The sequence below is a fragment of the Monodelphis domestica genome, chromosome 2, assembly GCF_027887165.1.
Source record: "Monodelphis domestica isolate mMonDom1 chromosome 2, mMonDom1.pri, whole genome shotgun sequence".
In the NCBI taxonomy this organism is placed as follows: Eukaryota; Metazoa; Chordata; class Mammalia; order Didelphimorphia; family Didelphidae; genus Monodelphis; species Monodelphis domestica.
The window spans coordinates 223,993,345-224,017,521 of NC_077228.1; the positions used below are offsets into that span (position 1 = coordinate 223,993,345).

Sequence of the window (24,177 nt, forward strand, 5' to 3'; positions counted from 1 at the left end):
AAACAGATCAGGAGAGACAATTTGAGAATTAATGGTCTATCAAAAATCCTAGAAAAAAAAATCCTTGACATCATACTACAAGAAATTATCCAAGAAAATTGCCCCGATATTTTTTAACAAGAGGGCAAAATAGACATTGAAAGAATCCATAGATCACCTCCTACATTAAATCCTCAAAAGACAATCCCCAGGAATGTAATAGTCAAATTCAAGAGCTTCCATGCCAAGGAGGAAATATTGTAAACAGCCAGAAATAGACAATTCAGATATCAAGGAGCCCCAGTCAGAATTACATGGTAACTGGTAGCCTCCATGCTAAAGGACCACAAGGTTTGGAATATGATATTCAAGAAGGCAAGAGAATTGGGTCTACAACCATGAATCCATCTACAACCCATCAAAACTGACTATATGCTTTCAGGGGAAACTGTGGGCATTTAACAGAATGGAAGATTTCCAAGCATCCCTAAGGAAAAAACCAAAACTAAATGGAAATTTTGATGTCCAAATGCAAAATTCAAGAGAACTATAAAAAGGCAAACAAGAAAGAGGGGAGAAAAATTTAAGGGCTTCATTAAGGTTAAATTGATTATATTTTTATATGGAAAAATATCTGTAACCCTTAAAAATTGTTTTCATTATCATAGTAGATAGAAGAATTATTCATAGGCAAAGACTGTAGTACTAAGTTGTTTAAAATGATAAGTAAAAAGGGGGAGGATAGTATTAAGAGAAACTTGAAGGAAGAAGAAAAATAGAAAAAAATTATACCACATAAAGAGACACATGGAGTAATGGGGGGGGGAATACTATTATAAGAAGGGGAGGACAATAGTGGCAATAGATAATATTTAAACCTTACTCTAAGTAGAATCAGTTCTGGGAAGGAAGAACAACCAGATCTATTGTGGTATATAATTCTATTTTACTCTACAGGGAAGTTGAGAGGGAATAATGAAGGTGGGGAGTAGGGTGGGGAATATTAAAAGGGAGGGAAATGTTGGGATAGGGGGCAATTAATATACCTTAAAGAAAAGTAAGAGGGGAATAAGGGAGGGGTGGGAAGGAAAGTAAAATAAGGGTGGAGAAAAATGGGGCTGATTAAAAGTAAAACACTAGTTGAAGGAAATAGAGAAAGAAGAAAGGACAGGACTAAAAGAGGAAATCAAAATGATGGATAATACACAGGTGATAATCATAACTCTGAATGTGAATGGGATGAACTCACCCATAAAACAGAATCAGATAACAGAATAGATTAAAAGCCAAAATCCTACCATATGTGGTTTACAAGAAACACACATGAGGCAAGTAGATACACACAGGGTTAAGGTAAGAGGTTAGAACAAAATTTATTGGGCATCAACTGAGAAAAAGAAGGCAGGAGTCACAATCATGATATCTGAAAAAGCCAAAATCAAAATAGATCTGATTAAAAGAGACAAGAAAGGTAATTACATTCTGATAAAAGGCAGTATAGACAATGAAGAAATATCAGTACTCGACATTTATGTACCAAATGGTATAGCATCCAGATTTTTAAAGGAGAATGAGCAGAATCAGAAGAACATTGCACACAAAGTAAAACATTGTGGGAAAATCCAATATAATAGACCTTGCTACTAGTAGCAATGCAACAAACCAGGACACTCCTGAAGGACTTATGTTAAAGAGTGCTATCCACATTGAGAGAAAGAACTATGGGAGTAGAAATGCAAAAGCAAAACATATGACATCACTTATCACATGTATATATGAGTATATGATTTGGGGTCTAGGTTTTTTTAAAAAATGCTCTATGGAAATGGCAAAATGGAAATAGGTATCAAGTGACAACATTTGTACAACCCAGTGGAATTTGCATGTCAGATCTGGGAGTGAAGAGAGAAGAGGGGAGGGAAAGAAAATGAATCCTACAAACATGGAATAATATTCTAAAAAATAAATGAATATATTTTTTAATCTTGTGGCTTTATTTATCCCTGAGACTAGAATAAATGGGCTAGGACACAAAAGGTTCATTTCTACCTTTTTTACTATACAGATATAGATATGGATTGTGATAGCTATGGTCTTATCTAATAAGCCTCTTTGATGATATGGTCCAATCATATGTCAATGGGATGCTTGGTTACAAGTAACCTTAAAGGTCCAATCTCATTTAATAGATGAGGAAACAGACTCAAAGACAAAATGACTTGTCCAAGGTCATACAATGTGGAAAATAGCAAAGCTGAGATTTGAAATCAGGCCTTCTGACTCTAAATCCAATAAAATAATTATCATGTTGCCTTTATCTTGTATCAAGGATGGTTTTACCAGGAAAACTTTATATTTATATTTATATTAATACTCTGTGGTTTGTTGACCTTCATTTTTGAAGAGAATCAATGACATCACAGAGTGAATGAATGAGATTGAGGTAAGACAGTTTCACAAAGTCATCAGCCTCACTTTATTTTCCAGTTATTGAAGTCCAGTGGCAAGACAAAAGTCAGGAGAACTGGTGATGGCCCTGGACACAATGAATGAACTTGGTATCTTGGAGGTCTGATGAAAGTTTAAGCATTCCACAGTGCCTTCTTTAGCCACCTTCATGACTTTTAGAACAAATTGTTCTCATCCTCCCATTCCACTGGAGGGAGTCTTCATATACTCAGGGTAAACACCTCCCTAACTCATAATGGGTTTGTGGCCCATCAATTACCCTCAACCTTCTTTAGTCTATCTGCTGAGGTTGTATAGCCTTTCTGCATGCTATAGTTTCTTGGAGCCACAGGTGAGAGCTGAGTGGGAGATGGACACCAAAAGTATCAAACAGACATGAAAAGTACTCAACAAGCCATCACACAAAAGGTTAAATCTTGTACACCTGTGATGGATTGGATGAATTGAAAAGAATAGCGGATTTAAAGTCAAAAGAACAAGGTTCAAGTTTTGATTCTTCCACTTCTTCAGTACTTCAAGGTTCCATAATTTTGTCAGCATAAGCATTTCCTCCAATAATACATATGACAACCCCTATACAACATGGTATATGTTTCATAGGATTATAAATTTCAATCAGAAAAAAACTTTAGAAGTTATTTAGTATCCTCCCATCCAGTTGTCACATATATATTTACATATATGTATAAACATATATGTAAATATATATGATATGTGAATATATATACATGTATATGCACAGGCTTTTTTCAAAGAGCAAAATCAACCATAGGGACAGGTTTCTGGCATCAAACATAGGCAAACCCTATCTTCCCCTTTGTTTGACCTTTTTCTCTATCCTTTTGCCTGAGATGGCACAATTGGGTTAGGGGAGATTAGGGACACTATCACATATATGGGTTTCTTTGCCTAAACAACCAAAGTGGGAATAATTACCTCCTTATTCTTCATGTAAATACTGAGATAAGACTTCAGGCTCTTCATGTTGGCTAATAATCATAACAATTCATATCTACATAAGACATTAATATTTACAAAGCCAGGTCATCTCTTTGCTTCCCACCTTTGCACGAACTATCCCAGACCTAGCTTCTATTCACAAAGCCATAGAATGTCTGGGCAAATTGAGGATTTAGAGACAATCTAGCTCAATTCTTTCCCATTTTATGGATAAAGAAAATCAAAACCTAAGGAGATGAAATAATTTCTCAAAGGTTGCAACCACAATAAACTAATGGCAAAACTGGAAATATAGCTCTTGTCTCCAAATTACCAGGTAGGTATGCTATTTCCTTAATTCCATGATCCTATTTGCAAAATGGAATATTGTATCCCAATCAACAAATTCTTCTGGACACTAGGAGAATCAAATACAGACCATGAGAAATAAGAAGTACATCAAAGAATGGAGCAGAAAGCAAATAGCTCATTTTGTATCCATTTATTTTTCTTGTCAATACATTAAATTACATGAATATTAATTCACTTCTTTTCTGCTTGTATGGCAGGGTCCCTTTCAACACTATATGGAATCAAAGCTAGGGAAACGATTAGCAGGAAGGAAGGAAAGAAGGTGCCGATTTGGAGAAATTAACATTCACAAGTGCTGCCAATTTGGACAGATCTGTTCTCCTTTCCAGGCCTTGGCCACTCCAGTGAGCATGTCTTTTTTTTTTCTTGAATGGATAAGCACATTATCATACCATCACTTTTTAAATGGACAAAATTAAATTTTAAAGTATTAAGATTTATTATATGGAAGGTATATTAATGGGAGATAGGGATACAAAAACAAAACAAAAAATAATAGCATAACATAGTCATTAAACAAACATTTATTAAGTGCCTACTATGTACCAGGCACCATGTTAAGCTCTGGATGTAACATAACATATAACAAAACAGAACAAAATAAATCCTTTCCCCAAAAGAGCTTATTGGGGATATAGCATATACACACTATGTGAAAGAATTTTGGAGGAAATAAAGCTCCAACAAGGGATACAAATTTAAGGGTAGGCAGCTTTTTTATGATAAAAAGGAAGAGAAATTAAGTATAATTTTTTAATGATAGGAGGTAAAATTAAGTATAATAACTTGAAAGTATGACAGTAAAGGTCTTTAAAACTGACCATATTTGCTGGTACCTGGGAAGAAGACAATAGATAAGATGGCTCTTAATTTGAGAGGAGATAGTTCCTTCTCAGCCCCCCTATCCTGATTGTCATCCTTATTTGACTCTCCTGTGGGTATATCTTCAGTTGCAGACATGGACTCTCTTCTATATACTCTCTCATATGATCAGCTTCCCATGTATTCCCAATACTAATCTCTTCCCTGAGCTTCAGTTCCATAATCACCAACTTTTGATTAGACACTTTAAATCCAACATTGAATTTAACATATCCAAAAAGGAACTCATTATCTTTTTCTCAAATCTTTCCTCATCTGAACTTTCCTATATGAGTGAAGGGTGTTCTTCTTCTAGTCACCTAGATTCGCAACTTCAGAGTCATAATTAATTCTTTTTCCCCTCACCCTTCTTACCAATCAGTTGCCAAGTATTGTTGACTTTTCTCCAATACTCTTACATGGACATCATCACAATTTAGATGTGATTCATCTCTTTCCTAGAATATTGCCACATCCTGCTCATTAACTGGTCTTCCTTGTCTTCTCCCTCTCTAATTCATTGTCCACATAGCTACCATACTATTATTTCTAAACCACAGATGCTGTCCATGGCAGCCCCTTAAGGGCTCAGTAAACTACATTGGCTCCCTATTTGCTCTAATATCATAAACAAGCTCCTCTGTTTGTTATTTTATTCCCTTTACAACCCAACTTCAACCTACCTTTCCAGAATTATTATACATTACTCCCTTTCATGCACTATATGGTCCAGTCACATTGGCCTTTTTTGTTTCTCACACCTAAAATTCCACTTCAATCTCCATCTCTTTACACAGGTTTTCCCTAATTGCTGGAATGTACTCCCTTCTTACCTCAGCTGCTTAGAATCTCCGATTTCCTTCAAAGCTGAAGAGCACACTTACTTGACATGATTCTACAGATAGTAGTGCCTCCAACCAAAAAAAAATTACCAAATATTTTTGTATATTTTTTCTATTTACAAATAGGTATAGCTGTATTCCCCCAAAAGAATATAAGCTTTTAAAGGTTAGAGGTTATTTCATTTTTGTCTTTGTGTCCCCATCACTTAGATCAGGTTCTTATTGATATTAGGCATTTGATTAATTAATTTGAGGGGATGGGATCAAGGGCATGAGCAGAGGCACTGTCCTTAACACTCTTTCATCAGAGACGGGAGCAAAGGTGGAGAAAATAATGTAAAGACCAAGAACATCCCACCAGCAGGTTGGTGACTGGAGGGAATGGGAGAAAAATCATGTTGTCTATGATGTTCAGTGGAATGCCTAGGGGAAATAAGTCAGACTAATGTCACTAAGGTGAAGAAGTGAAGGAATGGACAAATTATCTAAATGACCTTGCCCATTGCTAGGCTAATTTCAATGACTGCCTAGAAGTTCATCATCTTGGAATAATTCCCATTGTGTCAATAATACTAAGTTAAATAGTGCCTCCCAGTGTTTAATCATGAGATAAGACCAGGTTCTGTGTTTCCTCCATCATATCAAGCAAGATTTGGTTGAATATTGTATTAATCATCCAGATATACTGTTCCCTTCAAAGCAGGGAAAATGTTGCCCATATGCTGACAAACTCTAAATCCTAACTTGTAGCAAAAAAAAAGGGGGGTCTTTATTTAAAAATAATAATTTCAAGTCCATCTATTTCAAGCCAATGCATCCTAGGATGTCAATCTAGAAAGACCTCATACCAACCCTCTCATTTTAAAGAGGAAAAACTGATATTGAAGAGAGAACCTTCCCCAAGGTTATAGAAAGAGTAAATAGCAAAGCTGGATTCTAATCCAGCTTTCTAACTAGTTGTTGGATTAAAAACCAAGAAAATTCCAATAAAATAAAAGTACTTAGACAGGCTAGCCCATTTAACAGGGTCTTATTTGTTATTCAATGCTTCTTATATTGTTATGGACCTGAATGAAATTGGACAAGTCATTAAAGAAATCAGGCCATGAGCATATAAGAATTTTAATAGGTGGTAAAACTTGAGTCTGCTGGCTTATGGCTTTGCACTTCTTCGGGCACTATCCTATGCTGTCAGGAATCACATATTACAGTGTTTCTGGGGAGGGGCTGCCTAGACATTTTCTGGTTCATTTTTTCCAGCTGGAGAATCATGACCATTTTCTCCTTTCTAGGAGATGCGAAGATTAATATTGCCTCAGGACCTGCCCATAAGTAATCAGATGGAGTACCTAGGATTCTCCCCAACTGTAGACCCAGCATTCCAAGATTTTATCAAAACTTCTGAAGACTTGACAGAAGAAGACAGTCAAAATGAAAGAGAGAAACCAGTGACCCCAATGAAAACACCTTTATTCCCTCCAATAGTTAAAACAGTAAGATCTAGTGACATGAAATGATTAAAAGAAATCACAAAATTTGATTCCTCCTATATGTCTACTGGCAACTCTTTAGAACACCAACCCTAAAAAAGTTTTCAATCAACTTTTTAATATTCAGATCTGAAAAAAATTGTACTATGAAATTAAAAGGTATTTAGAAATCAAGAGGAAGGGTAATTGACATATCTTGACCCTAAACTGAAGAAAGCCTATATATTAAAAATAGAAATAGAATTATTACAAAAAGAGGTATTATAGAGTTCCTTTAAATAAAAGTTCCCCTGATTTATAAAAGGGAAGCAAAGCAATACAGTGGATAGAGTGTTGGACATGGAGTCAGAAAGATTCACATTCAAATCTAATCTCAGATATTTGCTAGCTGTGTGAACCTGGATGAATCACTTAACTATTTGCCTTTGTTTCCTCCTCTGTAAAATGATCTGAGTGATGAAGAGTCAGACATAACTGAAACCACTGAACAGCAATTTGTATTAGCACAAAATTATAGAGGTTCAGAGTTATAAAAAATCTTAGAAACCACCTAATCCAATCGATACCAAAATTGTATTTACTCTTTATAACATTCCTGGCACTATCCCCTCAAAGATATGATGCATTTGATTTCATTTTTTGGAATAATCTACAAATGTCAACATGTAAGTTGTTAAATAACAACTAGAAGATAATCTGTTAATGTCCCTAGCTGAGAAAGCAACCATCAGGGAGGAATGAATGGTGCTGTTAATTCAGAGATATTAATATTCATGAGTATTACCACTTTAAACAGATCTGACCTCCCTTCCAGTCCTGGACACTCCAGTAAACATACCATTTTATTTTTTTCTTGAATGACTTCCAAAATGGATAGACACAGTGTCATATTATCACTATTTAAAAATACTAAATCCTGTTTGACCCTGGGCAAGTCACTTAACCCCCATTGCCTGGCCCTTACCACTCTTCTGCCTTGGAACCAATACACAGTATTGATTCCAAGATGGAAGGTAAGGGTTTATTCAAAAATAAATAAATGAATGAATGAATGAATGAATAAATAAAAAGACTAAATCAATTCATTCAAAAATGTTATTATTATGATGAATTTGACAGACACTAAGAAGCATGAACATTTCTTCATATAAAGAAGAACATAAAAGGGGACTTTGTATGAAACTGTGTGATATATTTTTTAAAATGTATTTCAAATTTTACATAGCAGTTCCAGTTCTTCCTACTTAAAAATCTCTGAACCTTTTCCTGGCTTCTCTTAATTTTCTTTAATGATTCATTGATACTATTTCCTTCATTTTTAAAATTAGCAGAATAACCCTCTTACCTCTATGCATCAATCACACACACATACATACACACACAAGCATCTTTTGCAAAAATAATATGCTTAGAACCACAAGACAAATCTTTATTTTGGTCATGCATGTTTGAAAATGTATGTCACATTCTGCACTTCTCTGTCAAGAAATGATACATATGCTTTATAATCAATCTTCTATATTTATAAATGGTCATTGCATTAATCATAATTCTTAAGATTTTCACAGTTGTTTTGCTTTACAATGTTGTAACCATGTTTAAATTCTCCTGATTAAATTCACCTCTCTGGGCATCATTTCATCCAAGGTTTCTAAGATTTCTTTGAAATTTTTTCCCTTTCTCCATTTTTTATGGTACAACCATTTTTCTATTGTTTTCATATAACATAATCCGCTCTATCATTTTTCTATTGATATGTAACCACTTTTTCCTCCAGTAACCACTTCCCCCCAGTTCTTACTAGAATAAAAAATATTTCCATAAATATATATATATATTTTTTTTTACATATGCATCCTTTTCCTTTCTCTCTAATCTCTTTGAGTTATAAGCCTCATGGTGGTATCACTATGACAAAGAGTCTACACAATTTCTTGACTTTGGGGTTATAGTTCTAAGTTGTGTTCCAGAAGGACTGAACCATTTCACAACACCAAGAGTTCCTGCTCTCTCATAGCCCCTCTAACAATTCCAACTTTCCTTTTTTATCATCTTTTCCAATCTAATGGGTGCAAAATAGACCAGTAAAGTTGTTCTAATTTACATTTCTCTTATTAGTAGTATTTGGAATAATTTTTTCACAATTGTTTATAGTTTTAACTTTCTTCATTCAATAATTGCTTGTTCACATCTGGTCACATATCTATTGGAAAATATATTTTGTCCTTATATATTTTTATATCTAGGCCTTGTAGGTATGTGGAGTTTGTATTATATAGTATAAGATGCTAACCTAACAAATTTCTGCTAGATGCCTTTCCAGGTTTCCCCACACTTTCAATAGTGAGCCTTTACTCAGATAGCTGGAGTCCTTTGGCTTACCTAACACCATGACACTATGCTCAATTGTTTCTGGGTAATATGAACCTAATTTAGCTCAATGATCAAATTTTCTATTTTTAACTAAAACCAAAAAGTTTTGAGGAGTATTACTTTTTATTATAATTTGAGATCTGGTATTGCTAGGACTCATTCCTTCTCACTTGTTTTCACTATTTCTACCCTCAAGATTTTGTTTATTCCAGATTAATTTTTTCTAGTTCTATAATTAATTGGCAGCTTAATTGGTATAACATTAAGTCTATAAATTAATTTAAGTAGCACTAAGTCATTGGGTTTTTGACTGATGTATGTTTGACACAATTAGCCCAAACAGATCCAACATGCTCAGTGCTCAACCTCTACCTCGGACCAAGTACTCTAGATCAAACCCAGGCAATTGAGTTTCTCATTCCTGAGCATTCACTGTAACTAACCTTCCTCCCCCTCTACTTTCTCTACTAGTAGAGACACTCTTCACCCCTTCCCATTAGTATAAAATCACATCATCATTGTTTAGTTCTTTCCAATTTCTCAAACATGGTTCCCTTACTCAGTCTCTCCTGATGATTGTGCTGGCATTTCAGTGGTTCTATTCAGCTCTAGTCTTTTCTTCAGGAATATTTGAATTCTATTTAAATTCTATTTAAGATCTATTTTCCCCCCTGTAGGATGATACTCACCTTTTTCAGATAAGTGATTCATGATTCTAAGTCTTTATCTTTTGAATTTTGGTATGATATATAATCCATCATGTTATTTCCCTCATGGTAGCTACATATATGATCATGTCTGATCCTGTCTAGTTTCATGTTCTTCAACTTCTTTCTAGCTGCTTGCAATATTTTTTTCTTTGACATGAAAGCTCTAAATTTTGGTTGTAACATTCCTAGGTATCTTTACTTTAGTGTTTCTTGCAAGAGATTATTGATGGATTCTTTCTAGTTTTATTTTGCTATTTGGTCCAATAAGGTTTGGATAGGTTTCTTCTTTTTTTTCATGTTCTTCAGTTTCCTTTAATGATTGGCACCTCCATACAGAGGATGCAGCAGGCAGCTAGGTGGTAGAGTGGGGGACAGGGTAGGAGGGAGACTGAATGTTCACTTGAAGATTTTGCCCTAATTGAAGGGTTTGCCCCAGGAGAAGTATTCTCAGACCATGATCTGGGGCTCCTCACTGCCAGGATCCAGGTTGGTCCATATGTAGGACCCATAATCTACCTGACAGTCTGGAATTAGCAGGAAGGCAAGTTCCTGGCCCTGGAAAACCCAGATTCCATAAATGGCACTGCTGTTATTAGTGCCAAAAAGGATGGCATTGGCAATACCATTCTTTTTCAGTTTATCCATGTGCTGAAATATTATAGTAATGAAGTTATAGCTCATGAATATATGACTGAGTTCCTGGGGAAAGTGGTACTGGACAAACCAGAGGGACTAGCCATCTCGGTCAAAGTGCTCCCAAAAGTAAGGCATCTGTTTGAGGGTGTCCTCATTGAAGTATTTGTTCTTAAACTCATCTCACACAGAGATATTTGAGCAGATGAGCAAGGGGGCACTTGGCTTTGGACCCTGCAGCCAATGCTTGCTCACATTCATCTAGCTCATCCTTTCTGTCCTCCTCCTGCTCAACTGGGTCTTTGGCTTCTCTTCTCACTGTCCCTTCTTCCTCCAGAGTTTCTTCCTAGGCTAACTCTCAGCAAACTTCTTAGCGTCAAACTGTGCCATCTTCTCACTCCCAATACCCCCCAGAACTAGGGTTAGTGAATGCAGATGAGGAGAGAGAGACACTATATCCAAGAATCTGCATATGTTCCAAGGCTGATCCACTGCCACACTTCTCCAGTGTCTCACCAAGGAAGAGAAGTGACCCTGGCTTCTTGAAGGCCATGCAATTATAAATTATAATTATAAATTATAACCTTATTATTATAAAATTATGAATTATAAACACAAGAATTTTGAATTTATTGAAAACTTAATGTAATTTACATTCTAGGATCTCTGACTCTGAATTTAGATTCATCTTGGACACCTGACCCCAAAGAAAAGGAATCAGACTCTTTTCTGTGTGGCTCTGCTTCTTCACCTTCATCCCTGAGTAACTGGAGAAATTTCTAAAAACAAATTTGATGTATCTGTCTTAAAAGGCAGAATTGCATAGTGGTTGGAAAAGTTGTCTTTGAGCAAGAAAGATATTAGTTCAAGTCTTACTTCTGATACATAATGGCCCTTGTGACTCAGCAAGTTAATCTCCCAATGATCCAGGCAACTCCATAAGACTATGAGTTGCAGAAAAGTTGCTGACTTGCATTAGCAAAAGTTTCCTCATCTGGTAGTTCCCCAGGCAAATAAAATTACAGGTCTAATCCCTTTTCTTATATCTATCTCAGTTATGACATGTCTAAAGCCTCACCAAAATGTGGGCAACAGGGTCTTTTCTAGAAAAAGTATTTAGTGTACAATGTGGGTGTCAAGTATAGGACCTACAGTTCTAACCACAGAAAATACTTGAGACACAGCCTGAAAAGCACACAAAAACAATTGCATAAAACATTTGAACATCCCAAGTTGCTCATTATACTCCCCATAGAAAGTAAAAACAACTTTTTGGGACTTAGGAATAGATACTTCATTTTCATCTCAGACTTGTTCAGTTCCTAAGGACCAGGTAGGTTTCAACCAGCTCTCTCTTTATTCATTCAGCTCCATAATGAGCCTGGTGGTAATTTCCTCTGACAGTATTGTTAGGCAGACAATAGGACACCTAGGACACCTGGGCACCAAACTCAGAAACTCTCAAATTTAAAGATAGCCATCCAAGTTGTCAAGGTTAGGATCTCAAGATGTATAGTCCTTGGCCTACATAATATCAAGATAGCAAACATTTATTAAATACTCACAATGTGCCAAGCACTATGCTAATTATTGGAAACACAAATACAAGCAGATAGAAAGATTATGCTCACCCTCAAGGAGCTTATATTCTGATCAGAAGAGAACAACACATAAAAGTAAGGTGAAAAGTGGAGGGGGGAAGAGAAGAAAATAAAGGAGTATGGCTCTTCATTTCTCTTCAACTGTTTTCTGCTTGTTTTCCACACAAGAATATCATGCCTTTCCCCAACATAAGCTTATTACCTGAACACTCATAATGATGGAGATTAGTTCAGTTCTTTAAAAAAATAATATTTTATTATTTTCTCTAGTTACATGTAAAAACAATTTGTGACATTTTTTGAGTCCCAAATTCTCTTCCTCCCTATCTCTTCTCCCCATTCCCTGAGATGGTAAGCAACCTGGTATAGACTTTACATGTGCAATCAAGTAAAAATATTTTTCCATATTAATCCTTTTATGGAAAAAACTCAAAAAACAAAGTAAGTTATATGTAGTATGCTTTGGTCTGGATTCAGATTCCATCAGTTCTTTCTCTGAAGGCAGATGGTATTTTTCATCCAGAGTCCTTTGGAATTGTCTTAGATCATTGTACTTCTGAGAATAGCTAAAACCTTCACAATTGTTCATCATACATTATTGCTATTACTGTGTATAAAGTTCACCTAGATTTGCTCACTTCACTCTGCATCAGTTCATATAATCCTTTCCAGGTTTTTCTCAAATTACCCTGCTCATCATTTCACAATTGTATTCTATTACAATTATATACCACAACTTGTTCAGCCACTCTCAAATTGACGAACATCCTCTCAATTTCCAATTCTTTGCACAAAAAGAGCTGCTATAAATATTTCTGTACATATAAATCCTTTCCCTTTTCTTTTTTTTTATCTCTTTGGGATGGAAACCAAATTGTGAACTTGCTGGATCAAAGGATATACACAGTTTTAAAGCCCTTTGGATATAGTTCCTAACTGCTCTTCAAAATAGTTGAATCAGTTCATAACCCCACTAACAGTGTACTAGTGTCCCACATTCCCTTCAGCATTTGTCAGTTTCCCTTTAGGACATAATAGTCAATCTTAGGTGTGATGTGGTACCTCAGAGCTGTTTTATTTTGCCTTTCTCTAATTAATAGTGACAGTATTTTTTAAACAACTATAGTTTTGATTACTATATAAATGGAGATTTTTAACCTTTGACCTCATTCCCCAAAAGTCCTTAGTATTTCCCAAAATTCCCTATAATCTCCCCTGCATCTCCACTTTGGTGAGATCATGTTATTGGTATTTAACTGGCTGCAACTCCTCCCACACCCTCTTTGGCATGATGCAGTAATCCTCGGTGATAGTGGTAAGGTAGGGATTTTGGAAAATGGCTAACCAGCCATGGGCATGTGGTTTTTATTTTGTATCCTCTTTATTCTTTGATTTCTAATGATCATTTAATAAACCTCCTAAAATATAATATTTATTATTAAGATATAATTTTAATTTTTATATTACTTCATCTGAAAACTCCCTATTTATATCCTTTGACCATTTATCAATTCAGGAATGATTTGTATTCTTATACATTTGGCTCATTTCTCTATGTATTTGAGAAATGATACCTTTATTACACAGACTTTTTTTCACAGTTATTATTATGTTACCATTCATCCTATTTACCCCCCTAACAGGCAGTCAGAGACTTAAGTAAAGAATGAGTCAAACACATGCTTCCATTGTCACATCCTTAGAGCTATCATTACCACTGAGGGAAGAATCTCTCTTCCTTAAACTAAGAGTTCTACTAAGTGAGAGAAAGCATTAGAGAGAATCACAGCATTATTTAGAGTCAGAAGGTTCCTTAGAAGTCATCTTGATTAACCCCTCATTTTACAAAAGCAACTGAAAATTATAGAAGTTAGGGGATTTGCCCAGTCAGCCAAGTGATGGCAAAGGTAGGACTGAAACTCTTCAAATCTAACATGATTCTCAGTGAACCATGCTGAGAAGCACACACATACACACAAACACACACAAATATGCACATCCATGATTAAAATGTAAATAAAATATTACTCTTAGACTACTGAGGAGTGGGTCCCTGGACAAGTGTCCATGTTTTTAAAACCTGTTTAGAGGTAATAAGGAAGGAACCAGTAGTTAGCTATTGAATATTTAAGAGAGAGAAGTGAATGCTAATCTGCTGTAAAGGATGAGAGGATGTGAGACCAAGAACTGGGCTTGACTTCCTAAAGAAATCCCCTGATGTCCAGATGTAAACTACTTCATCTAACTGGTTTGATATAATAAACATTACTCTTAAAGTAGAGACATAGACCTCAAGCCTCACTCCATCATTTAATAATTTGGGCAATTCTTCCTTCTTCCATGAGCTGACCCTCAGTTTTCTCATCTCCAAAATGGGCTTAATAAGCAAATCCACTTTGTTTTAGTCTTAAATAATAGCTAGCATCTATGGAGCCCTTAAAGTTTCCAAATATTATCAAATATTATCTCATTTGGTCCTCACAACAACCTAGGATTTGGTTGCTATTATTAACCTAATCTTACAAGTGAAAAAACTGAGGAAGTTAGAGGTTAAAAGGTTCACCAGGTGTCACATTGTGTCTAAGTTTGGTTTTGAACTCAAGTCTCCTTGACTCCAGGTCCAATGCACTTTCTATTACACCATCTAGTTACCATAAATATCAAATGAGGTAATGTATAGAAACCCCTGCTACCATAACTTTGCTATCCTCTCCCTATGTAGATCAATCAACAAGTATTTATATGCCTACTATGTTCCAAGTACATACAGACAAAAATTCAATTCCCTCAGTGAGCTTACATTCACCAGCCCTTCAATGGCATCTTTATAATAAAATGTTGAAAAATATAAGCTATTACCATCATCTTCTTCATCATCATGGGGACTGTGGTGTGCAGATAAGAAAGGCCAGCATTGCAGTCAGGAGAACCTGAATTCAAATCTCATCTCCAATACTTTTCAACTGTGTTTACAAATCACTCTGTTGCTTCATCTGTAAGATGGAGATAATGGTATCTATAAACCTCATAGATTTTTGAAGAGAAAGAAATGGTTGTAAAGCATATTACAAACCTTAAAATATTATATAGTATTTCCCAAAAGTTTTAGGGCAGTTTTGAGCTATTTGAGTCTAAAAATTTCCTGAGAAAGTTTCCTTTCATAAATCCCAATTATTACTCTTTTCCTCATCCTGGTTTTCCATGGAATACTATTAGGCAATATCCAAGTCTTCATTCATTAGAATATGTAGAAGCAGGGCAAGTTATGAAATAGGCAAAGTTTGTCATGTTCTCCCACGTGATCCCCCAGATGTCTAGTGTTCTCATGTTTTTTCAGGGTTTGTACTCATCCAGTACTAGATTCACTGCTTCCTACTCTGCTGGCCAGGACAGCAACCCCAAACTCCATTTTCCCTGCCCATTGAAAATGTACCCTTATCTTTCCTGTGTATCCTACTCTTAGGTAAGTAGTAATGTCAGAAAAAGTCAGTAGTAAAGTCAGAAAAAAAATTGTTTCATTATAATACAATGGCTAGTAAGCTAGAGCTGGGAGGCACTTTAGAAATGTTCTAGTCCAACTTCTGCATTTTCTAGAAGAGAAAACTGAGGTTCACAGGAAGAGATGATTTGTCTAAGTTCATACAGATAGTTAACTGGCAGAGCCAGGCTTAGAACACCAGTTTCCAGATTCCCTATATGGTGCTCTTTTCATTATACCATGCTGCCTCTAATAAAAGCTTTAGCTCAATTAAAATGTTTTGTTTTGTTTCAAAGTAATATTGTACTGTGAATGCTAGGAATTTCTGGCCAGTGGTGAAGATATTTTTGCTTGAAGAGCTGGGGAGAAGATAAAATTCTCCATCATTCCCTACTTTATGCCACTCAGATGGTTGTACTACTCCATCTATACTGAAGGATACTCCTGTCTCAAAATACTAGCAATTGGTCACTTCTGAAGAATCAAAATGAAAACCAAATGGGAAACCATATGTATTTTGTTTTGCCATAATTTAATCAATTCCCACACCCTCACTGTGTATTTCCCTCTGACAAATATTTTAAAATGTAGTAAGAAATAAATATCCACCTCTTGCTCTTCCTTCTCCCTTCTCCTAGTGAGACATGGAAGAACTACCTAAATGCACAGAGATATTTCAAAGATTAACATGGAGCTTGGGAATGGAAAGGAAGGCACAGCTATGAGAAATGGACCATTTTCTATCCCACCCCCATCTCCCTTCCAAGGACACTCTTCAGGAAGATGCCCACAGCAAAGGGTAATGGGATTCTTTGGTGCTGGATGGTCTAACAGGAACAAGATGGGACTGGATAAAAATGTACTAACAAAGTGATTACATATAATATGGGTAGTTTGAGATGCAACACCAAAAAAAAAAATGTTCTAGATAGTATTTTGTGAATCTGTCTGTGAGAACATGTTGTGTACACTTGAGACTTTTACTGGAATTTGCTTCTAGTCATAAATTATGGGTGGATTCACTCTGCAATGACCTCCGCAGGTTGGTTCCTCCTTGGCCAGAAGTTGAAGCACAAACCTGTATCCTAATTTGACTTCTCCCTTAGGTTTCATCTGAATTACTATCATTTTCCTAAGTATCCCATAATGATGCCCCTGACTGAGCTAAAATTTCTCTAGGATAAAGTGTCTTTAATGATGATCTTCATTCAAAAGGTGTAATTTGACTAGATTATAATGAAACACTTACCCATCCCCACTATATCATCATCACATCATCACACACATTGCAATCCCTTTGTCTGCTCTTTCATGCCCTCCACATTTCTCTAATATGCAGTAGGACCCCAGAACACCTCCTGATACTTGCTTCTGCCTCTGTACATTCTTTCCATTTCCTGTCAATGTACACATGTCTTAAGTGAGAGATTTTCTAACTCCCAATTCAATGATCTTTTGACTATCCCCACACTGCCTCTCCAAAAAGTGGAATAATAATAATTCACAGGATGACAGACTTAGGACTGGAAGGGATCTCAGACATCATTTAGTCCAGTGTTTCTCAATTTCTGCTACAAAGAACTCTGAAACAATCCAAAATTTTTAATATACCATTGTTGGCTATTAGACATTAAAATATTTTTTAGAAAATATGAATAATTCAATGTTTTAAAGACTAGTCTCTAGACCACTTGTAGAATACTTGCCTCACAAAGATGATCATGAGGATCAAATAAGATGGTTTGCACAAAAATGCTTAAAGTACTATATCAGTGATTCAAGATCACTTCTCATTTCCTTTGTTTGATAAGTAGAAGAAAACAGGGCCAGATAAGAGTTAAAAGGCAAAATATACTTGGACTCTCTAAGATGAAGCAACAAGATCAATACTAGGAAAAAAATTACAAAGTAGACAAAGTTTGTTTTTGGTTCCCTTCCACCACTCCCTGCTTCTCTCCCACCACTTAGAGCCTTGTCTGTCCACCTCTACAGGATTTCTGTGCCTTTTGGTTTTTCCCACAAAATGTGCCCCACATTGGCCTTTCCCTTCCTCAAAGTGACTTATCTTGCAGATTAACTTGTAGCTCCTTCCTTTTATCCCCCATCACTTTCTGAAAAATTCTACTAGGGCCATTGTCCCAGTCACAACACTGTCATGATTAGACAACTAGGCAATGCCTCAAGTATATACCAAGTAAAAAAAAAAGAAAGAAATGAAAATTATTTGTTTATCAATTTTAATGGATATTTAAATATATTGGTAACATGGAAAAAATAAATTTTAAAAAGTTTCCTAAGGATATATGAACCTATGAAATAATTTTATCATAACAAGGTAAGTGGATAGAACTGTTAACTGGAACCACCTATGCATAGTGACTATTGAAACCACCTCAAATCTCCATTAACATCCCACACTTCCTCACTTCCTACTGTTCATCATGAGATATTTCAACTCTCATCCTTTTCTACTTTCTCTTCCTTGATGAGGTTAATTCTTCTATTCTTCCTTAATTTCGTTCCCCTTTTCTCTTTTTCAGGACCTTGTTCCATATGCCATTTTCTCTCTCTTTTCTTATCTTGTCATCTACACCAACTCTAAAAACATGTATATCTCTTAATATGCTCTTATCCTAAAAAATAATCCCCCTTTCCTTAATCCCATTATTTCCTCAAGCTATTTTTCTATTTCTTCTTCCCTTCACTATTAAATTATCTACTTTAAAGGAGTTTCCATTTTTTATAGATCATAGATTTGAGCTAGAAGGAAATTCAGTGGACATCTAATCATACCTCCTCATTTTACAGCTGAGAAAACTAAACTGTAGAGGATTTAAGTGACTCACTTTTCTAATGAAACTACCTTTTCTAAGGTGATAAACAAACTCAACTGCCAAATCAAAAAGCTTTCTTAGACTTCCTTTTCCCTAAAATTTCTGCATCACTTTTTGGCTATTACCTCTGATAGTCTTTTCTACTTAAATTTCAATAACAGTTTTCCCTACTTATTTTCTTCCTAACAGACTAACTACTTGTTCTCAGATTCATTAGGTGATTCATTAAACTTCTCTGGTCCTTTACATAAGGATATCTGTTGAGGTTTTGTTTCCTACTCTCTTCCCTCTCTACACTCTTTCCCTTAATGATGTCATTCCCTTCTTATGACTTTAATTTACTCTTTCTTATGATATGCATATAGAATGATTTCAGGAAGGTATAATTTGGGACTAAAGATAAGGAATCAAAACAGAGACAGAAAGAGACAATCAGAGACAGATGTAAAGAGAAAGTCTTTTGTCATCAGGTGTTCCAGCCTCAGCTTTCCAGTTGACTAAAGAATATTTCCACCTATGGGTTGTTCAGGAAGGACTAGCACCTCAAATGTGAAGACTTGCCAAGCCCTTTTCAGGACAACTCATCCACCTTTGGGGGTGACCTTTCCCCTAACTGTCATCTGTGGCTCTAAGAAACTATAGCATGTGCAGCAGCCACATCCTGGTAAAATTGACTTGGTAGATGAGCTAAACCAGGTTGAGGATAACTAACAGTACCCAAACTTATCAATGACTTAAGGGGATATATACCCCAAGAATGTGAAAACTTCATTGAAGTCATTCACCACATCCCAGGCCATCACCAATCATCCTGAAATTTGTCTTGACACTGGACTTCAATGACTCTAGAAGAGAGAATGAACTGGCAACTTTATGCAACTCTGCCTCACTTAAATTCAACTCATACACAAGTCAAAATCTTATCCTATGATGTCATTAGTTATCTTCCAAACAAAGGACCAACACTTGGATGTCCTAATGTGATCTCAGAATCAACATGTGTAAAAACAACTCAGAGACAGAGACAGAGAAACTTAGAGTCCCTTGTCAGCAGGTGTTCCTGTCTCAGTTTTTCAATGACTGCTCAGGATCTCCACCTAGATGTCCCACTGTCCCCTCGGACTCAACATGTCTGAAACAGTTCATTTCATCCCCTACAAAAAATGGAGAAAAAAAGAAGTCTGCTCTACCTCTCAATTTACCAATTTACCCATTTTTCTTGGTAATACTATTTTCTTTTGAATCACCCAGGATCAAAGCTACAGAATCATTGTTTGGCTCTTTCCTCTTAGGAAAATTAGGCAGCTGGAATGGCACAGAGGCAGCTAGGTGGTGCTGCTGAGAGAGAGCTGAGGACAGAATCAGGATGAAGTGTGTTTGAATGAATTCAGCCTTGGATATCTCTTAGCTGCGTGACTGGGAAAGTCAACCTCTTTCTACTTGAGCATCCTCATATATAAAATAGGGATATTAGCACCTATCTCTCAGGGTTGCTATGAGGATCTAATGAGATAATATTTGTAGAATACTTAACACAGTACCTGGCACAAACTAGGTGCTGAATGAATAGCATACTGGTTTCCCTTAAAGATGGGTCCTGCAGAAAATATGCTTCATTTAATCCAGAGAGAGGAGATATATATTCCTTGATTATTTTTGTACCTTAAAAAGATCTTTTTACCTTTGCCCTTGCCATTAACCTAATAAAACCAACAATTTTATTTCTGAAAAAAATTAATTAGCTCACCTACATGGCCAATGGTAATAGAAGGTAGCCTTTGTTCCAAAGGGGTTCTTAATAACCTCCTCAACTCCTAAAAAAGAGGACTTTTTTTCCATCCAGGTCCTTGAAACTATCAACAAGGAAAGGGGCAACTTTTGTGTAGAAAGGGTTGTCATCCCAACTACCAATGATGCCAACTGCCAATAAACTGACAAATGAACCCAACAGTCTTGGTAATAACAATTATTCACCATATTACTGACAATGACACCCACAGCCATCATCTAAGGAAAAGACCAAGATATGACCAAACAATTATCTCTAGAGATGTTGCATCCCCTACCTCCTCAGCAGCCACAAATTCTTAAAAGCCAGAGAAAATTCTAGGCAGTTTCCAGTGGTTCAGCATCATAGAATTTTATCAGTAGAAATGACACTAAAAAAGACACATTGCTGTCTCTTTGCTGCTCTACTCTAAGAACCACAGGGCTTTTCCATCTTAATTGCAACTGAAATTTCCTATATATGCTGTCTCACTCATTGGAATTTAAGTTTCTTGGGAGTAGGAAACATTTTGGTTTTTTCTTTATATCCCTAGCACTCAGCATTATATTTTGTCCATAGTCAGTTCTCACTAAATGCTTTTTCATTCATTTATTCATAATTAGGAACTAGCCAATAAGTCCAGTCTTTAGAAGATTGAATAGTGTTTGGCTGATGCAGTTCTCCAAGTGGAAGACAAAGTATTCTGATTCCAAGAGGGTCATGATGACATGAAATAGAAGAGCTTTGGAGAGATTTTGGAACATACATAAAAATATTCTACAACTGCTTCTGGTCAGCTAACTATCTGGTGAATAGGAGTCTCTTAAAAGGTTGTAGAAGCATTCCAAAAGGCATTAGCCAACCTCCCCCTGGCTCTCTCAGTTGGACCTCTTCTCTTGATTGGATATTATTTCAAGCTGACCTCTTCTTGCTAATGGTGCCTTGAGAGTATAGTAGGGACCACTGGGACCCAGCCCAGAAGTAACTGAGACAAGAACTCATCTGGTATGAATCTGTATTTGGATGTGAACTTGGTGAGACCAATAATACCATGTAGATATTTCTAATTCTCCAGAGACGAGTCAGCATAAAGAAAAATATTAGAGAGGTGTTAGGGGAATGAGGAGGGGGAGGAATATTTACTTTATATTTCCATTTCCCTTTTTGCCATATCTTCAAAGTAAATATCCTTTTATAAAGTCTAATTGATGTTAGTTAAATGGAATTAAAATAATAATAGTAATTAAGTATGGGGCCTAGGATGGGGACTTGAGCCACCAGTGTCATTAAAAACTCAAGCTCTCGGGTACCACTAACAGTAGCTATAATGGAGAGAATACTGAACCTAGTACCAGGAAGTTCTAAGCTCAAATCCAGATTCAGACTCTTACTAACTACGTGACCCTGAGCAAGTCACAGCATCTACTTCCCAGGGTGATTGTGAAAATCAAATGAGATTATATTTGTAAAGTGCTTATCAAAGTCCCTAATACATAGTATGCACTTAATAAACTTGATTTTTTTTCCCTAGAACTCTGAGGAGGAAGATGTAGCTGGCCTGACTGGGTTAGTGAGCCCAGAGAAAGCATATTCACTACAAATTAAAGGAGTCTCTCTATGACCTTTCTTTTATATCTGTCTTCTGTGGTCCTTTAGTATGTTTTTTTTTACTGACTTGCTAAAAGCAAGAAGTAGAACAGTTATTATGCAATTTTTACCAGAACACTTTTTGTGCAATTTGTTTGGAAAAATCAATGGACCAATCTGGGGGAGGTTGCTGACAGGACTGCTTCCCTTCAGGGTCCAGTACCCCATGTGAAATTAGAGATTTTTTAAAAGATATCTTTTGATACATCAAAGAAAACTTGCTCATAGGCTTCCTGACAAAGATTGAAAATATTAAAATTTCTTTTTCCTCTAATGAGTCAATTATTCCTCTTCGGGTTTATTCCTGTTTCTGCCTAAGCTGCCTAATTCCAAGGAGTGGAGTTCTTGTTTTCCTTCTACTTGCATGCAAATTCCTCATGTGGAATTCAGTCAAAAAGAATATATCTAATCACTTCCTATAACTTGTGGAACGATTTTAATTTAAGTCTATATAATCTGAATGCACCCTAAGTGTGTGAAAGTTTTGCAGCATGCTGCCTCTCCCACTGTCACCGGTAAAAAGCCATTATCAGGCCCCTCTCTACTTACCAATACCTTAGACCAGGTATGATTGTGAAACTCCTAACCCCTTTTACAATTATAGTCATATTAGCCTTTATGCTTATTATTAATAACTTAATTATTTGTTTTGAGCAAATAGTCAAAGTGGTAGATTTGCTTTATAAAAATTGTAAGAATTAGCTAAGAAAGTTACAGTTTAGGGTGGCATCAAATCTTGTTTACATCTTTTTGATCTTAAGCCTATAACCAAAAAGTTACTACTGAGCCCACCACAGCCTGATTGGGGTAAAAGCCCAAGAGGGTCACACAGGCAGAGGGGCCCTCTTGTTCTCTAAACTGCTGACTTCTAATATTGTCAGTAAAAGACTCCAAGAGGGTAAAGGCCTTTAAAAGGTTAGCAATAATAATAGCCTTAATTTACCACTCAAAGTGATCTTTTACAATCACTTGTTTAATCAGTAGTTGTGTCACAAATTAAGTACCGCCTATGTGAAAGATTTTAGCATCTTTTTCTATTTTCATATCACTGTCACTATGTCCTAAGATTTCTCTCTATAAAAACGGCCATCTCCTAAGGCTCAGGGTCTCTGGTTCTGATGGGACCAGGGTCCAGTTTTGTTGTGATGTAGGTCTCCTCTCAATAGATCTATTATTTAGCTTGGAGTTCTGTATTGGTATAAGAAATTTTTGCCACACAGGTAGAAGTATCTCTCCAGCAGATTGCCCCATGGACCAAGCTTCTCCTTGGTAAATTGAACTGCAGGCTTGGAAAGGAAAATTCTGACTCCACCCTCTTCCCTGTGTATCTGTGAAAATGAAGCTCATCCCAACATAACACTCTTTGTCTCAAGCTTCTAATTTCCATCAGGATTTTACCTAACCTATGAAAAGTCTTGCTGGAAGTCATTTTAGAGTTATAGAATCCTTTTATGTAGCTTCTCTTTTTCTTACCTTTGGGTCTAAGAAAGAAAGAAAGAAAGAAAGAAAGAAAGAAAGAAAGAAAGAAAGAAAGAAAGAAAGAAAGAAAGAAAGAAAGAAAGAAAGAAAGGAAGGAAGGAAGGAAGGAAGGAAGGAAGAAAGGAAGGAAGGAAGAAAGGAAGGAAGGAAGGAAGGAAGAAAGGAAGGAAGGAAGGAAGGAAGGAAGGAAGGAAGGAAGGAAGGAAGGAAGGAAGGAAGGAAGGAAGGAAGGAAGGAAGGAAGGAAGGAAGGAAGGAAGGGAGGAAGGGAGGGAGGGAGGGAGGGAGGAAGGGAGGAAGGAAGGAAGGAAGGAAGGAAGGAAGGAAGGAAGGAAGGAAGGAAGGAAGGAAGGAAGGAAGGAAGGAAGGAAGGAAGGAAGGAAGGAAGGAAGGAAGGAAGGAAGGAAGGAAGGAAGGAAGGAAAGAAGAAAGGAAGGAAGAGACAAAAGGAAGAAAGAAAGGAAGGAAGGAAGAGAAAGAGAGAGAGGAAGGGAGGGAGGGAGAAAAGAAAGAAGACTATGAGCAAAGGGAGGAGAGGGCTAAGTTTATTGTTGTTCAGTCATGTCCAGCTCTGACTCTTCATGACCCCATGGACCATACACACTAGGCCCTTCTATACTCCCCTGAGGGGATTAAATAGGGACAATCTAAATCCTTCCAAAGATTTGCTACATTTGAAAATGTCTATTCCTTAAGGAGGGAA

General features: G+C 36.3%; 1 protein-coding gene across 10 annotated transcripts in view; it reads left to right on the plus strand.

The window, feature by feature from the left end:
• Positions 1-22,270, plus strand: part of LOC100029142 (WD repeat-containing protein on Y chromosome-like) — a 171,965-nt gene extending 149,695 nt beyond the window's left edge. For 6 of the 10 annotated variants that reach the window (XM_056817246.1, XM_056817245.1, XM_056817248.1 and 3 more), the window contains 2 exons: positions 3,957-4,103; positions 6,755-7,002. In XM_056817246.1, the coding sequence (XP_056673224.1) occupies positions 3,957-4,103; positions 6,755-6,979 (372 nt within the window). In that variant the 3' untranslated portion in view covers positions 6,980-7,002. Of the gene's footprint in view, positions 1-3,956; positions 4,104-5,770; positions 5,827-6,754; positions 7,003-16,385; positions 16,666-21,880 lie in introns of those variants that run through there. The other 4 variants (XR_008916421.1, XR_008916422.1, XM_056817247.1 and 1 more) reach the window with 4 other exon arrangements.
• The last annotated feature ends 1,907 nt before the right edge of the window (positions 22,271-24,177 follow it).